The sequence below is a fragment of the Jaculus jaculus genome, chromosome 1 (assembly GCF_020740685.1).
Source record: "Jaculus jaculus isolate mJacJac1 chromosome 1, mJacJac1.mat.Y.cur, whole genome shotgun sequence".
Lineage (NCBI taxonomy): Eukaryota > Metazoa > Chordata > Mammalia > Rodentia > Dipodidae > Jaculus > Jaculus jaculus.
This window is the reverse complement of record NC_059102.1, coordinates 246,648,177-246,663,440: the sequence shown is the minus strand read 5'-3', so window position 1 is coordinate 246,663,440 and position 15,264 is coordinate 246,648,177. Positions and strand designations below refer to the sequence as shown.

The following is a 15,264-nucleotide window of genomic DNA, read 5'->3' as shown; positions in this document are numbered from 1 at the left end:
AGCACTGCGGGAAAGCGCCGGGTGCAGCCGGGAAAACCTTCCGTTCCGCCCGGCGCTCCGCCTCCCACCCCCCACCCCCCCGGCACGTGGTGCCGGCCCGCCGAGGTTCCGCCCCGCGCGCGGGCTGCGGCGGGGTAGCTGAGATGCTGTGCGGAGCTCTCCCTACCGTAAGCGGGTGAGCTCTCGGGCGTGCTGCGAAACTGGGGTGGTGGCCAGCGTCCCGTCCCGACCGCTCTCCTAGGGCTCGGGTGGGGGAGCCTAGGGTGGGTATATGCAGACCCTTTCAGAGTCCGCGGGAGGCCCCCCTCGGTCACCGGACACTGGCTTCCAGGTCAGCCCAGGCTCAGCTGTCTAGTTAGGTGATCGTCCTGACTCGGACCCTGGTGGAGCATTGACTTGGGGTCTAGGTCACAGCCCCGGCGCCTGGCGCCTCCCTTAACTCACAAAACCCTGGACCTCAGTCGTCGGCAGCTCCAGCCTTCGCACCCCAAACCCTAGCCCACCGTTCTGTGAATCAGGAATACACCACGTTGGACTCTGCCACCTCCCTAAGACAGCTGATTAAACTCTACATTTCTAAAAGTAATATGCTACTTAATTTTATCCCTCGCAGCATCACAGGAAAGAAAAGAATTCCAGTGACCAAAGTTGTTGTTTTTTTTTTTTTCTCCCTGGTACTGGAAATTGAACCTAGAGCCTCACACTTGATAGATATCCCAGTAGACCAAAGTTCTTTACTCGAGCCCTTTTTGTAGTACTGGGGATTGAACCTAGAGCCTTACAACTAGGCAAGCACATTACCACCATAGTATATCTCCAGCCCCCAAAAGAGGAAATACATTGGCGTGAATATATATATATTTTGTTTTTCAAGGTAGGGTGTTGCTCTAGCCCAGGCTGACCTGGAATTCACTATGTAGTCTCAGACTGGCCTCGAACACACAGTGATCCTGCAACCTCTCAGCCTCCTGAGTGGGATTAAAGGCCTACACCACACCGCCTGGCTTTTAAAATTTTTTTACTTGTGTGTTTATGGCCATTTCAGAGTCGCTTGCTACTAAATTCAGAACACCAGACACTTGCATCACTTATTGCATCCAGCTTTGTGTGGGTGGCTAGTGATTTGAACCCAGGCTAGCAAGCTTTGCAAGCAAGCACCTGTAACTGCTGATCCAACTCCCCAGCCCTTCAAATTTTACTTTTTTTAAAAAAAATGTTTTATTTATTCGAAAGAGAGAGAGAGAACGGTCACACCAGGGCCTCCAGCACTGTGAGAGCATCTGGCTTATGTGGGTCCTGGGGAATCAAGCTTGGGTCTTTTGGCTTTTCTGGCAAGTGCCTTAACTGCTAAGCTATCTCCCCATCCCAAATTTTACTTTTATGAACAATTTTTAAAAATCTTTATCTAGGGGCTGGGGAGATAGCTCAGTGGATAAAGCACTTGCCATGCAAGCAAGGCCTGAGTTTGGATTCCCACAGCACACATAAAGTCAGATGTGGCAGCACAGACATCTGTAATCCCAGCATTTGTATGGCAGTATGGGAAACCCACACAGAATCTGCAGGAGTTGGGAGCCAGCTAGCCCAGTGTATGAAGCAGTGAACAAGATTAATCAAACAAGGTGGAAGGCAAGAACCCATACCTGATGTCCTCCGACTTCCACACATGTGCCATGACATATGCCCACACGTATACATACACATGAATTTCTTTGTAAGATAGTTTTACTATGTAGCCCACGCAGGTCCTTCCAACTCACTCTGAGTTTGAGGCTAACCTGAGGGCTTCAGAGAAACTGAGGCCCTACATCAAGCATCCCCCTCCACAAAAGTACTACTATAATACTGTGTCTATTATGCTAATATTTATCTAGAACTATCAGAATCTAATGTGCTTTAGAATACTGTGTCTAACACTAGGCATGGTGACAAACACCTATAATAAAAATAAAGCCAATTTTTTAAATGTAAAATTTAAGCCAGGCATGCTGGCTCATGCCTTTAATCCCAGCATTCAGAAGTCAGAGGTAGTAGGATCAGTGTGAGTTTGAGGCCACCCTGAGACTACATAGTGAATTCCAGGTCAGCCTGGGCTAGAGTGAGATGCTACCTTGAAGAAACAAATGAAAAAAAGTAAAATTTAAAAGACAACTTTAGGGGTTATCCCCAGGAGCACTGTCCACCTGTTTTTCAGACAGGGTCTGTCCTTGGCCTTGAAACTCACCAAATTAGACCAGATTGGGGCTGGAGAGATGGCTTAGCGGTTAAGCGCTTGCCTGTGAAGCCTAAGGACCCCGGTTCGAGGCTCGGTTCCCCAGGTCCCACGTTAGCCAGATGCACAAGGGGGCACACGCGTCTGGAGTTCGTTTGCAGAGGCTGGAAGCCCTGGCGCGCCCATTCTCTCTCTCTTCCTCTATCTGTCTTTCTCTCTGCGTCTGTCGCTCGCAAATAAATAAATAAAAAATAAAAAAATATTTAAAAAAAAAATTAGACCAGATTGGCTACCTAGCAAGCTGCAGGGATCCTCCTGTCTCTACATCTCCAGTGCTCAATTTTATTTTTTCATTTTTATTTATTTATATATTTCAAAAATATTTTATTTTTGTTTATGTATTTGAAAGAGGGAAATAGGCAGAGAAAGAGAGAATGGGCAAGCCGCTGCAAACGAAATCCAGATGTGTGCGCCCTGTTGTGCATTTGGCTTATGTGGATCCTGGGGAATCGAACCTGGGTCTTTTGGCTTTACAGGCAAGTGCCTTAACCACTGAGCCATTTCTCTAGCCCTCAATTTTTAAAAATATTTTTTATGTATGTTAGGGAGAGAATGGGCATGCCAGGGACCCTTGCCATTGCAAACAAACTCCAGATGCATACCCCATCTGGCTTTATGTAGGTGCGGGGGAGTGGAACTAAGGCTGACAGGCTTTGTAAACAAGTGCCTTTAACCATTGAGCCATCTCCCATCACTCAATTAAAAAAAAAGAATGGTATTCCTATTTTTGAAATGTATTGTGTAGGCCTCCTTGATCCCATTTCCCCCCTTAATTCATGGGAGTAAGCAGTATCTTTATGGCTGTGATGCTGTTTAGTGTGTTTCCTGAAGAGCACTCTGTGTGTGTGTGTGTGTGTGTGTGTGTGTGTGTGTGTGTGTGTGTGTTTCATTTTGCATGCTGTCTATGTCATATAAATGGAATCTATTGTATGATTTGCTTACCCCTACAACAGTGTATTCCTGAGATTAACCATATGTGTTAATGGCTATGACTTACTATCTAGATGAAAATTTCCCTAGTTTGACTTATTTTAAGTACATGTTTAATATACTATGGTATCACCAATTCCATGTCTTCTTGCTGTCTTCCAACTAGCCCATTGCTTGGTTTTCTTGCTCTTTTCACCTGCCTTCACCTAAGAGCTGCTCCTAGATGAACCTTTGAGACTCATTTGACCCTGTTGGAATCTTTGAAGAGTACTAGTTTCCAGGAAGCTTTATACATTTATATTTTTTTTGTTATTTATTTATTTATTTGAGAGTGACAGACAGAGAGAGAAGGAGGCAGATAGAGAGAGAATGGGGGAGCCAGGTCCTGTAGCCACTGCAAATGAACTCCAGACATGCGCACCTCCTTGTGCATCTAGCTAATGTGGGTCCTGGGGAATTGAGCCTCGAACTGGGGACCTTAGGCTTCACGTGCAAGCGCTTAACTGCTAAGCCATCTCTCCAGCCCACTTTATACATTTTTAATGGGATTTTTATTTTGTTTTTGTTTGTTTTGAGATGTGTCTTACTGTGTAAACCAGGCTGGCATCAAACTTGAGATCTTTTTGCCTTAGCCTTCTAAGTGCTGGGATTAGAAGCATGTACTGTCTCACCAACATTTTTTTTTTAATGAAAGAGAGAGAATTGGCACACCAGGGCCTCTAGCTACTACAGTCAAACTCATGCATCATGTGATGTGCATGCATGACCTTGTGCATCTGGCTTGGACTCTAGGGAGTCGAACCTGGGTTCTTAGGCTTTGCAGACAAGCGCCTTAACTTCTAAACCATCTCGCTAGCCATGTCTTGCCAACTTTTGTTATAGTTTTTAAATTTTTTAAATATTTTTTGTATTTTAAAAATATATATATTTTTGAGAGAGTGAGTGTGAAAGAGAAAGTGAGGGAATATGGGCATGAAAGGACTTCTGGTCACTGCAAACAAGCTCCAGGTGCTTGTGCCACTTTACGCGGGTACCAGAGAATCAAACCCATGCTGTTAGGCTTTGCAGGCAAGCACCTTTAACTGCTGAGCCATTTCCCAAGATTTTTTTTTTTTTAGTGGCAATATGTCAGCATATGCAGTATGGCATTATGTGTGGCATACGTGCATGTGTGCGTTCTGTGTGCATACCTGTGGAGGCCAGAGGAGGATGTCAGGTGTTCTGTCACTCTTAGGTATTATTTACTTGAGATCAGCTTGCTCACTCAACCTGGATCTGCTGTTTGCCATCAGACTGGCCTCACCTGTTTGTGTGCCCCTCAGGACTGAGGTAATAGTACATGGCCCTATCCAACATTTTATTTACATGGGTGCTGGGGATCGAGCTCAGGCTGGCTCAGGCCCTCATGCTTGGGCAACAAGTGCTCTTACTTGCTGAGCCATCTTCCCATCCCCTGTAACAGTTGCGTAAATGTGTGTGTGTTTTCAGTTTTTTGGTAGAGTCTTGCTCTAGTCCAGGCTGACCTAGAATTCACTATGTAGTCTCAGGGTGGCCTCAAACTCACAGCCTCTTACCTCTCCCTCCAGAATGCTGGGATTAAAGGCATATGCCACTACACCCAGCTATTTTTTTAATTACTTTTTGTGAGAGCGAGACAGACAGACTGTGCACTCCATTGCCTCTAGCCACTGCAAACAAACTGCAGACACCTACACCACTATGTGCATCTGGTTTATGTGGATTTTGGGGAGTCAAGCCTGGGTCCTTAGGCTTTGCAGGCAAGTATGTGAACCGCTAAGCCATCTCTCCAGACCTTTTTTTTTTTCTTTTTTTCTTTTTTTGGGCAGAGTCTAACTGTAGTCCAGGCTGGCCTGGGACTCACTTTGTAGCCTAGGCTGGCCTTGAACTCATAATGGTCCTATCTTTGCCTCCACAGTACTGAGATTAAAGATGTGCACGAGGGCTGGAGAGATGGCTTAGTGGTTAAGCGCTTGTCTGTGAAGCCTAAGGACCCCGGTTCGAGGCTCAGTTCCCCAGGTCCCACGTTAGCCAGATGTACAAGGGGGCGCATGCGTCTGGAGTTCGTTTGCAGAGGCTGGAAGCCCTGGCGCACCCATTCTTTCTCTCTCCCTCTATCTGTCTTTCTCTGTCTGTCGTTCTAAAATAAATAAATTAAAAAATTAAAAAAAAAAAAGATGTGCATGACCATGCCCAGCCTTGTAGTACATACAGTTTTTGATAGCACATTTTGTATATAAAATCAATCGTTCTTGCTAGAAGTAATAAAAGGCTGATTAACAAATTCATTTCAGTGACTGACATTTTTGTCTATTTCCTCATTTTTTCCCCCCTTTTGTTTTCTTGTCTCCTGCCACCACTGTTGGGAATCATTGAATAGATTTCTGGGAACCAAACCCTGTTCCTAAGAAGTAAACTGCCAAGGCTACTTTCTGTCCAAACACCAAGGAGCCAGTTGGTACCATGAAGGTCTTCTGTGGGCGGGCCAACCCGACCACTGGCTCTGTGGAGTGGCTGGAGGAGGATGAGCACTACGATTGCCACCAGGAGATTGCCAGGTAACAAGGGTTGCGTCCCAGTCAGCTGCAGGTGTGTGGGGCTCAGCAATACCACTTGGTATCTGAAGATTTAGACATTAGTTTTTGGATACTGTAGTTCTAAACAGAAGAGAGAGGATTAGATTGTATCAGGACACTTGCTACAGCAATAAGGGAAGTGAGTTAGGGTAAAGGGGGATGGGTGGCAATTGTCATCTAAGCAGCGGTAGTAGAGATGGAAGGGGAAAAAGCGTGGAGGATGCTGGGTGTGGTGGGGTACACCTTTAATCCCAGCACTCAGGAGGCTAAGGTGGGAGGATCAGTATGAGTTGAAGGCCAACGTAGAGCTACAGGGTAAGGGCCAGGTCAGCCTGAGCTAGAGTGAGACCCTACTTTGAAAAACACAAAAATAAAACATTTTCAACAATAGTTTTTTCCTAGATTGAAAATGTCTTTGCTTTTTGTTTGTTTTTGTTTTTTGAGGTAAGGTTTCACTGTAGGTCAGGCTCACCTGGAATTCACTATGTAGTCTCAGGGTGACCTTGAACTCACAGCAGTCCTCCTACCTTCGCCTCCCAAGTGCTGGGATTCAAAGTGTGTGCTACCACGCCTGGCAAACTTCTTTATTCTTGACAAGATTGAGTTTATTATTCTCAGTCAGCATAGCAAAAGATTAGAAACCACATGAATATCTGTCAACAGGTTGGGTAAATTTATATCTCCACACAGTGGAGGACAATAGAACTATTAAAAAAAAAAAGAATGGTGAAGGGCTGGAGAGATGGCTTAGCTTGACTCTGTAGATCCCATGTCAGCCAGATGCACAAAGGTGAGGCAAGCGGGTCACACATGCCCACTAGGTGGCGCAAGAGTCTGAAGTTTGATTTTAGTGGCTGAGGCCCTGGTGCACCAATTATCTCTCCCTCTGTCTCTCTCTCTCTCTCTAAAATAAAATTAAAAAAAAAATTAGCCTGCCATGGTGGCGCATGCCTTTAATCCCAGTACTTGGGAGGCAGAAGTAGGAGGATTGCCATGAGTTTGAGGTCACCCTGAGAGCACATAGTGAATTCCATGTGAGCCTGGGCTAGAGCAAGGCCCTACCTTGAGAAACTAGAAAAAAAAAGCGGGTAGTGGGAAGTTAATATGATTAAAATATGTCAGATACAGGGATTGGAAAGATGGCTCAGCAGGTTAAGGTATTTACCTACAAAAGCTAAGGACCTAGGTTCAGTTCCCCAGAACTGACATGAAGCACAAGGTGTCACATGCACCTGGATTTCGTTTGCAGTGGCTAGAGGCTTTGTCATGCTCATATTCTCTCTCACAGATAAATATTTTAAATATTTTTGGTTTTTTCTTTTTAAAAATTATTTATTTGAGAGAGAGAGAGGGAGAGAGAGAGACAGACACAGATAGAGAATGGGTATGCCAGGGCATTTAGCCACTGCAAACAAACTCGAGATCCATGCACCTCCCTATATAGTCTCAGGGTGGTATTCAACTCGTGGCAATCCTCCTACCTCTGCCTGCCAAGTGCTGGAATTAAGTGTGTGCACCACCATGCCCAGCTCGGCCCAAATATACGCACGCGTGCACGCGCGCGTGTGTGTGTGTGTGTGTGTGTGTGTGTGTGTGTGTGTGTGTATACATACATATATATATGTGTGTATGTGTGTGTGTGTGTGTATATATATATATATTTATTTTGGTTTTTCAAAGTAGAGTCTCTCTCTAGACCAGGCTGACCTGGAATTCACTATGTAGTCTCAGGGTGGTCTCAAACTCATGGTGATTCTCCTACCTCTGCCTCCTGAGTACTGGGATTAAAGGCGTGCACCACCACACCGGGCTCCCCCAATATACATACATATATATATATATATATATATATATATATGCATGTGTGTGTGTGTGTGTATATATATATATATATGTATATATATATATATATATTTTTTTTTTTGGTGAGACCAAGTTTTATGGGGTAGAAAGAAAGAAAAAGAGGAAAGCTGGCATGCCAGGTCTGCAGCTGAGTTTGGGATCTCAAGATGCAGCCCCCCAAATTTTTATTTAATTATGAAAGAGAGGGGAAGGGGATGGCATACCAAGGCCTCTATCTAGCCACTACAGACAAATCCCAGACGTATGTGCCACTCTGTGGCTTACATGGGATCTGGGGAATCAAACCTGGGTCCTTAGGCTTTGCAGACAAGTACCTTAATTGCTAAGCCACCTCTCCCACCCTAAAATATGTATTTTTTTAAAATATGCCATATACATGTATGAAATAGTCAGAAGTGAAGTTTAAAAAGAAGCACTGGAGCTGGAGAGATTGCTTAGAGGTTAAGGCTATATAGCTCAGGTTAGTCTTGAACTCCCCATCCTCTTTCCTCAGCTTTCCAAGTGCTACTGAGGATTGCAGGCTTGGGCAAGAACACTCTGCTTTTTGTTTGTTTGTTTGTTTGTTTGTTTGTTTTTGTTTCTTCGAGATAGGGTCTCACTCTAGCCCAAGCTCTGCTATTAAAACATAAAAATAACTCTGGCCGGGCGTGGTGGCACATGCCTTTAATCCCAGCACTCAGGAGACAGAGGTAAGAGGATCACCATGAGTTTGAGGCCACCCTGAAATTACATAGCGTATTCCAGGTCAGCTTGGGCAAGAGTGAGACCCTACTTCAAAAAAAAAAAAAGAAAGAGAAAGAAAAAAAAATGTCGAGCGGGGGGGGGGGAATTAAAAGTGGATGGTAGCATGCTTGTTCCATCTAGTTGAAGAATTCATTTACATATGTGAATACTTTCATGTAGCAATGTGTCATTATTAACAAAGGTTTCTGATGTAACTTTTTTGATTTTAGGTCATCCTATGCAGATATGCTACATGATAAAGACAGAGTAAGTATGTGGAAACGTGTATACATTGTGAAATGATTAAATCAAGTTTGTTAACGTGTCTGTCACTTTCAGATGAGAACCTTCAAAATCTGCTCTCAATAGTGTTCAAGTATATATTATTATTTAACTATAGTCAGCATGTTGTACCATAGATCTCCAGAACTTGCTTATCCTGTGTGTCTGAAACTTTGTCCCCTTTGACCCAAACCCACTCATCTTCTAGTATTCACCATTCTCTGTACTTCTATGAGCTCAGGGTCTTTTTTTTTTATTTAAGATTCTGCATATGATTCACATCATGTTATATTTGTTTCTCTGTCTGGCTTATTTCATTTAACATACTGCCCCTTAGGCCCATCAGTGTTAGCACACTGACAACATTCACTTCATTTTCTTTTTTTAAAAAATGTATATTTGTTTATTTTTATTTATTTATTTGAGAGCAACAGAAAGAGAAAGAGGCAGAGAGAGAGAGGGAGAGAGAATGGGCATGCCAGGGCCTCCAGCCTCTGCAGACAAACTCCAGATGCATGCACCCCCTTGTGCATCTGGCTAACATGGGTCCTGGGGAATCAAGCCTCAAAGCGGGGTCCTTAGGCTTCACAGGCAAGCGCTTAGCTGCTAAGCCATCTCTCCAGCCCTAATTTTTTTTTTTTTTATTAACAACTTCCATGATTGTAAACAATATCCCATGGTAATGCCCTCCCTTCCCCCCTTTCCCCTTTGAAACTCCATTCTCCATCATATCCCCTCCCCCTCTCAATCAGACTCTCTTTTATTTTGATGTCATGATCTTTTCCTCCTATTGTGATGGTCTTGTGTAGGTAGTGTCAGGCACTGTGAGGTCATGGGTATCCAGGCCATTTTGTATCTGGGGGGACATTTCCTTCATTTTCAAGGTTGCTTGGCATTTCCATTTAGGAAATTTATTTTCTTTATTCATTTGTTCATATTAATGCTACCATTGATCTGTGACCTGGGTGGGGGGGGATATGTGGATCTTGCTTACTTAGTTTTATTTGCCAGGCATGATGATGCACATCTTTTTTTAAAAAACTATTTTAGGGCTGGAGAGATGGCTTAGCGGTTAAGCGCTTGCCTGTGAAGCCTAAGGACCCCAGTTCGAGGCTCGGTTCCCCAGGTCCCACGTTAGCCAGATGCACAAGGGGGCGCACGCGTCTGGAGTTCGTTTGCAGTGGCTGGAAGCCCTGGCGCGCCCATTCTCTCTCTCTCCCTCTATGTGTCTTTCTCTCTGTGTCTGTAGCTCTCAAATAAATAAATAAATAATGAATGACAACAAAAAAAAATTAAAAAAGACTATTTTGTTTATTTATTTGAGAGAAAGAGGCAGATAGAAGCAAAGAATGGGCACTCCAGGGCCTCCGGCCACTGCAGCGAACTCCAGATGCATGCTCCACCTTGTGCATCTGGCTTATGTGGGTACTGGGGAATCAATCCTAGGTTCTTAGGCTTCATAGGCAAATGCCATAACCACTAAGCCATCTCTCTAGCGCCTTACGTAGTTTCAAAATGAATATAGTATACCAGGAAAAATTCTTCTTTGTTTTTTTTTCTTTTTTTCTGGCCTAAACCTCTCAGCAGTCCTACTTCTGCCTCCCAAGTGCTGGGACTAATGGCTTCTGCCATCTTTTGTTGGGAGTTCCTCAGAATCATTTTTATGCTATAGATCAGATTATATCACTCTATTATTTGAAGTCTTCCAGTACCTTCCCATTGGGTTTAGGATAAAGCCTAAACTCTTTTTAATTTTTTTTTGTTTGTTTGTTTCAGAGAGAGAGAGAGAGAATTGGAATACCAAGAGTTCAGACGCTGCAATTGAACCCCAGACACTTGCGCCACCCAGTGGGCATATGCGAACTTGTGCTTGCCTCCCCTTTGTGTCTGGCTAGTGTGGGATCTGGAGAGTTGAACATGGGTCCTTAGGCTTTGCAGGCCAGTACCTTAACCACCAAGCCATCTCTCCAGCCCAGAAAAATTCTTTATGAGTACATAAAATCATATTTCTGGAGAACACATATTGCAGAGCACATCTGGCCTTCATTACATCATTACTTCTCAGGTTTTCTGTTTCACATTTGTGTGTTATTTGAGGATTTTTTGTTCTTTTGAAGTAGGGTCTCATTCTAGCTCAGGCTGACCTGGAATTCACTATGTGGTCTCAGGGTGGCCTTGAACCCATGGTGATCCTCCTACCTCTGCCTCCCAAGTGCTGAGATTAAAGGCGTGCGCCACCATGCCTGGCTTAAAAAAATTTTTTTTTTTGTTTTTATTTTTATTTATTTATTTGAAAGCAACAGACAGAGAAAGAGGCAAATAGAAAGAAATAGAGAGAATGGGCATGCCAGGGCCTCTAGCCACTGCAAACGAACTCCAGATGCGTGTGCCCTCTTGTGCATTTGGCTAATGTGTGTCCTGGGGAAAGGAGCCTCGAACTAGGGTCCTTAGGCTTCACAGGCAAGCGCTTAACTACTAAGCCATCTCTCTAGCCCTTTTTTTGTCTTTTGAGGTAGAGTCTCACTCTAGCCCAGGCTGACCTGGAATTTACTATGTAGTCTCAGGGTGGCCTTGAACTCACTGCGATTCTCCGACCACTGCCTGGGATTAAAGGCACGCACCACCATGCCCAGCTTGAGGATATTTTATTGTTATTGTTACTGGTGGTGGTCATTGTTTTGTCTTTTTGTTTGTTTGTTTGAATTGTAGACTAGTAGTTCTGATTTTAAGATGGTTAGCAACCAGGAATTTTTTAGCCTTGAAGAAGGGGAAAATATGAACAAGGATGTTTCATAATGAAATAAATTTTTTTTTTTTTTTTTTTTTTTTTATTTTTTTTTTTTTTTTTTTTTTATTTTATTTTTTTATTTTTTTATTTTTTTATTTTATTTTATTTTTTTTTTTTGAGCTGTATCTTTTTTTTTTTTTTTTTTTTAATTTTTATTAACATTTTCCATGATTATAAAATATATCCCATGGTAATTCCCTCCCTCCCCACCCCCACACTTTCCCGTTTGAAATTCCATTCTCAATCATATTACCTCCCCATTACAATCATTGTAATTACATATATACAATATCAACCTATTAAGTATCCTCCTCCCTTCCTTTCTCCACCCTTTATGTCTCCTTTTCAACTTACTGGCCTCTGCTACTAAGTATTTTCATTCTCACACAGAAGCCCAGTCATCTGTAGCTAGGATCCCCATATGAGGGAGAACATGTGGCGCTTGGCTTTCTGGGCCTGGGTTACCTGACTTAGTATAATACTTTCCAGGTCCATCCATTTTTCTGCAAATTTCATAACTTCATTTTTCTTAACCGCTGAGTAGAACTCCATTGTATAAATGTACCACATCTTCATTATCCACTCATCTGTTGAGGGACATCTAGGCTGGTTCCATTTCCCAGCTATTATAAATTGAGCAGCAATAAACATGGTTGAGCATGTACTTCTAAGGAAATGAGATGAGTCCTTTGGATATATGCCTAGGAGTGCTATAGCTGGGTCATATGGTAGATCAATCTCTAGCTGCTTTAGGAACCTCCACACTGTTTTCCACAATGGCTGGACCAGATTGCATTCCCACCAGCAGTGCAGAAGGGTTCCTTTTTTTCCACATCCCCGCCAACATTTATGATCATTTGTTTTCATGATGGTGGCCAATCTGACAGGAGTGAGATGGAATCTCAATGTAGTTTTAATCTGCATTTCCCTGATGACTAGTGACGTAGAACATTTTTTTAGGTGCTTATATGCCATTCGTATTTCTTCCTTTGAGAACTCTCTATTTAGCTCCTTAGCCCATTTTTTGATTGGCCTGTTTGATTCCTTATTAGTTAACTTTTTGAGTTCTTTGTATATCCTAGATATTAATCCTTTATCAGATATATAGCTGGCGAAGATTTTTTCCCATTCTGTAGGTTGCCTCTTTGCTTTTTTCACTGTGTCCTTTGCGGTGCAAAATCTTTGTAATTTCATTAGGTCCCAGTGGTTAATCTGTGGTTTTATTGCCTGAGCAATTGGGGTTGTATTTAGAAAGTCTTTGCCAAGACCAATATGTTGGAGGGTTTCCCCTACTTTTTCCTCTAGCAGTTTCAAAGTTTCCGGTCTGATGTTAAGGTCTTTAATCCATTTGGACTTAATTCTTGTGCATGGCGAGAGAGAAGAATCTATTTTCATCCTTCTGCAGATATTTATCCAGTTTTCAAAACACCATTTGTTGAAGAGGCTGTCTCTTCTCCAATGAGTATTTTTGGCATTTTTATCGAATATCAGGTGGCTATAGCTACTTGGGCTTACATCTGGGTCCTCTATTCTGTTCCACTGATCTACATGTCTGTTTTTGTGCCAGTACCATGCTGTTTTTGTTACTATGGCTCTGTAGTATAGGTTAAAATCAGGTATGGTGATACCACCAGCCTCTTTTTTGTTGCTCAGTATTATTTTAGATATTCGAGGTTTTTTATGATTCCAAATGAATTTTTGGATTGTTTTTTCTATTTCCATGAAGAAAGCCTTTGGAATTTTGATAGGGATTGCATTAAATGTGTAGATTGCTTTAGGTAAGATTGCCATTTTCACGATATTGATTCTCCCAAGCCAGGAACAAGGGATGTTTCTCCACTTTCTAGTGTCTTCTGCAATTTCTCGCTTGAGTGTCTTAAAGTTCTCATTGTATAGATTCTTTACTTCCTTAGTTAGGTTTATTCCAAGGTATTTTATTTTTTTTGATGCAATTGTGAATGGGAGTGATTCTCTGATTTCATCCTCTGTGTGTTTGTTGTTAGCATATATGAAGGCTACTGATTTCTGTGTATTTATTTTGTATCCTGCTACATTGCTGTAGGTTTTGATTAGCTCTAACAGCTTGCTAGTAGAGTCTTTAGGGTCCTTTATGTATAGAATCATGTCATCTGCAAATAGTGATAACTTGATTTCTTCCTTTCCAATTTGTATCCCTTTTATGTGTGTCTCTTGCCTTATTGCTATGGCTAAGACTTCCAAAACTATATTAAATAGAAGTGGAGACAGTGGACACCCTTGTCTTGTTCCTGATTTTAGTGGAAAAGCTTCCAGTTTTTCCCCATTTAGTAATATGTTGGCTGTAGGCTTGTCATAAATAGCCTTTATTATATTGAGATATGTTCCTTCTATTCCCAGTCTCTGTAGGACTTTTATCATGAAGGGATGTTGGATTTTGTCAAATGCTTTCTCTGCATCTAATGAGATGATCATGTGATTTTTGTCCTTCAACCCATTTATGTAATGTATTACATTTATAGATTTGCGTATGTTGAACCATCCCTGCATCTCTGGGATAAAGCCTACTTGGTCAGGGTGAATGATCTTTTTGATATACTCTTGTATTCTGTTTGCCAATATTTTGTTGAGAATTTTTGCATCTATGTTCATGAGGGAGATTGGTCTGTAATTTTCTTTTTTTGTTCTATCTTTGCCTGGTTTTGGTATCAGGGTGATGCTGGCCTCATAGAAGGAGTTTGGTAGGATTCCTTCTTTTTCTATTTCCTGGAAAAGCTTAAGAAGCAATGGTGTTAGCTCTTCCTTAAAAGTCTGGTAAAATTCAGCAGTGAATCCATCCGGGCCTGGGCTTTTTTTAGTTGGGAGATTATTGATAACTGCTCGGATCTCCATGTTTGTTATAGGTCTATTTAAGTGATTAATCTCATTTTGATTTAATTTAGGTAGGTCATATAGATCAAGGAAATCATCCATTTCTTTCAGATTTTCATACTTTGTGGAGTATATGCTTTTATAGTATGTCCCTATAATTTTTTGAATTTCTCTGGAATCTGTTGTGATGTTACCTTGTTCATCTCTGATTTTATTAATTTGTGTCTCTTCTCTCTTTCTTTTGGTCAGATTTGCTAAGGGTTTATCAATCTTGTTTATCCTTTCAAAGAACCAACTCTTTGTTTCATTAATTCTTTGGATTGTTCTTTTTGTTTCTATTTCATTAATTTCTGCCCTAATCTTTATTATTTCTTCCCGTCTACTACTTTTTGGTTTGCCTTGTTCTTCTTTTTCCAAGGCTTTAAGGCGAAGCATTAGGTCGTTTACTTGCGACCTTTCTAATTTCTTAATATAGGCACTTAAGGCTATAAATTTACCTCTTAGAACTGCCTTCATTGTGTCCCAGAGATTTTGGTATGTTGTGTTCTCATTATCATTTGACTCTATAAATTTTTTGATTTCCTTTTTGATTTCTTCATTGACCCACTCATCATTTAGTAGTGTATTGTTTAGCTTCCATGATTTTGTGTATGCTCTATAGCCTTTCTTGCTACTGATTTGTAGTTTAATTCCATTGTGGTCAGATAGAATGCAAGGAATTATTTCAATTTTCCTGAATTTGTTAAGATTTGCTTTGTGTCCTAATATATGGTCTATTTTAGAGAATGTTCCATGTGCTGCTGAAAAGAATGTATATTCTGCAGCCTTTGGATGAAATGTCCTGTATATATCTGTTAGGTCCATATCTTCTATGACCTCATTTAGTCCAGATGCCTCTCTGTTTATTCTTTCCCTGGATGACCTGTCAATTGATGAGAGTGGGGTGTTAAAGTCACCCACCACCA

The 15,264-nt window shown here is 41.9% G+C and overlaps 1 protein-coding gene across 1 annotated transcript in view; it reads left to right on the top strand.

The window, feature by feature from the left end:
• Nucleotides 1–91: 91 nt before the first annotated feature.
• Nucleotides 92–15,264, top strand: part of Prmt7 (protein arginine methyltransferase 7) — a 55,954-nt gene continuing 40,781 nt past the window's right edge. The window contains exons 1-3 of the mRNA XM_004661663.2: nt 92–175; nt 5,601–5,778; nt 8,613–8,649. Coding sequence (XP_004661720.2) covers nt 5,684–5,778; nt 8,613–8,649 — 132 coding nt within the window. The 5' untranslated portion in view covers nt 92–175; nt 5,601–5,683. The remainder of the gene's footprint in view (nt 176–5,600; nt 5,779–8,612; nt 8,650–15,264) is intronic.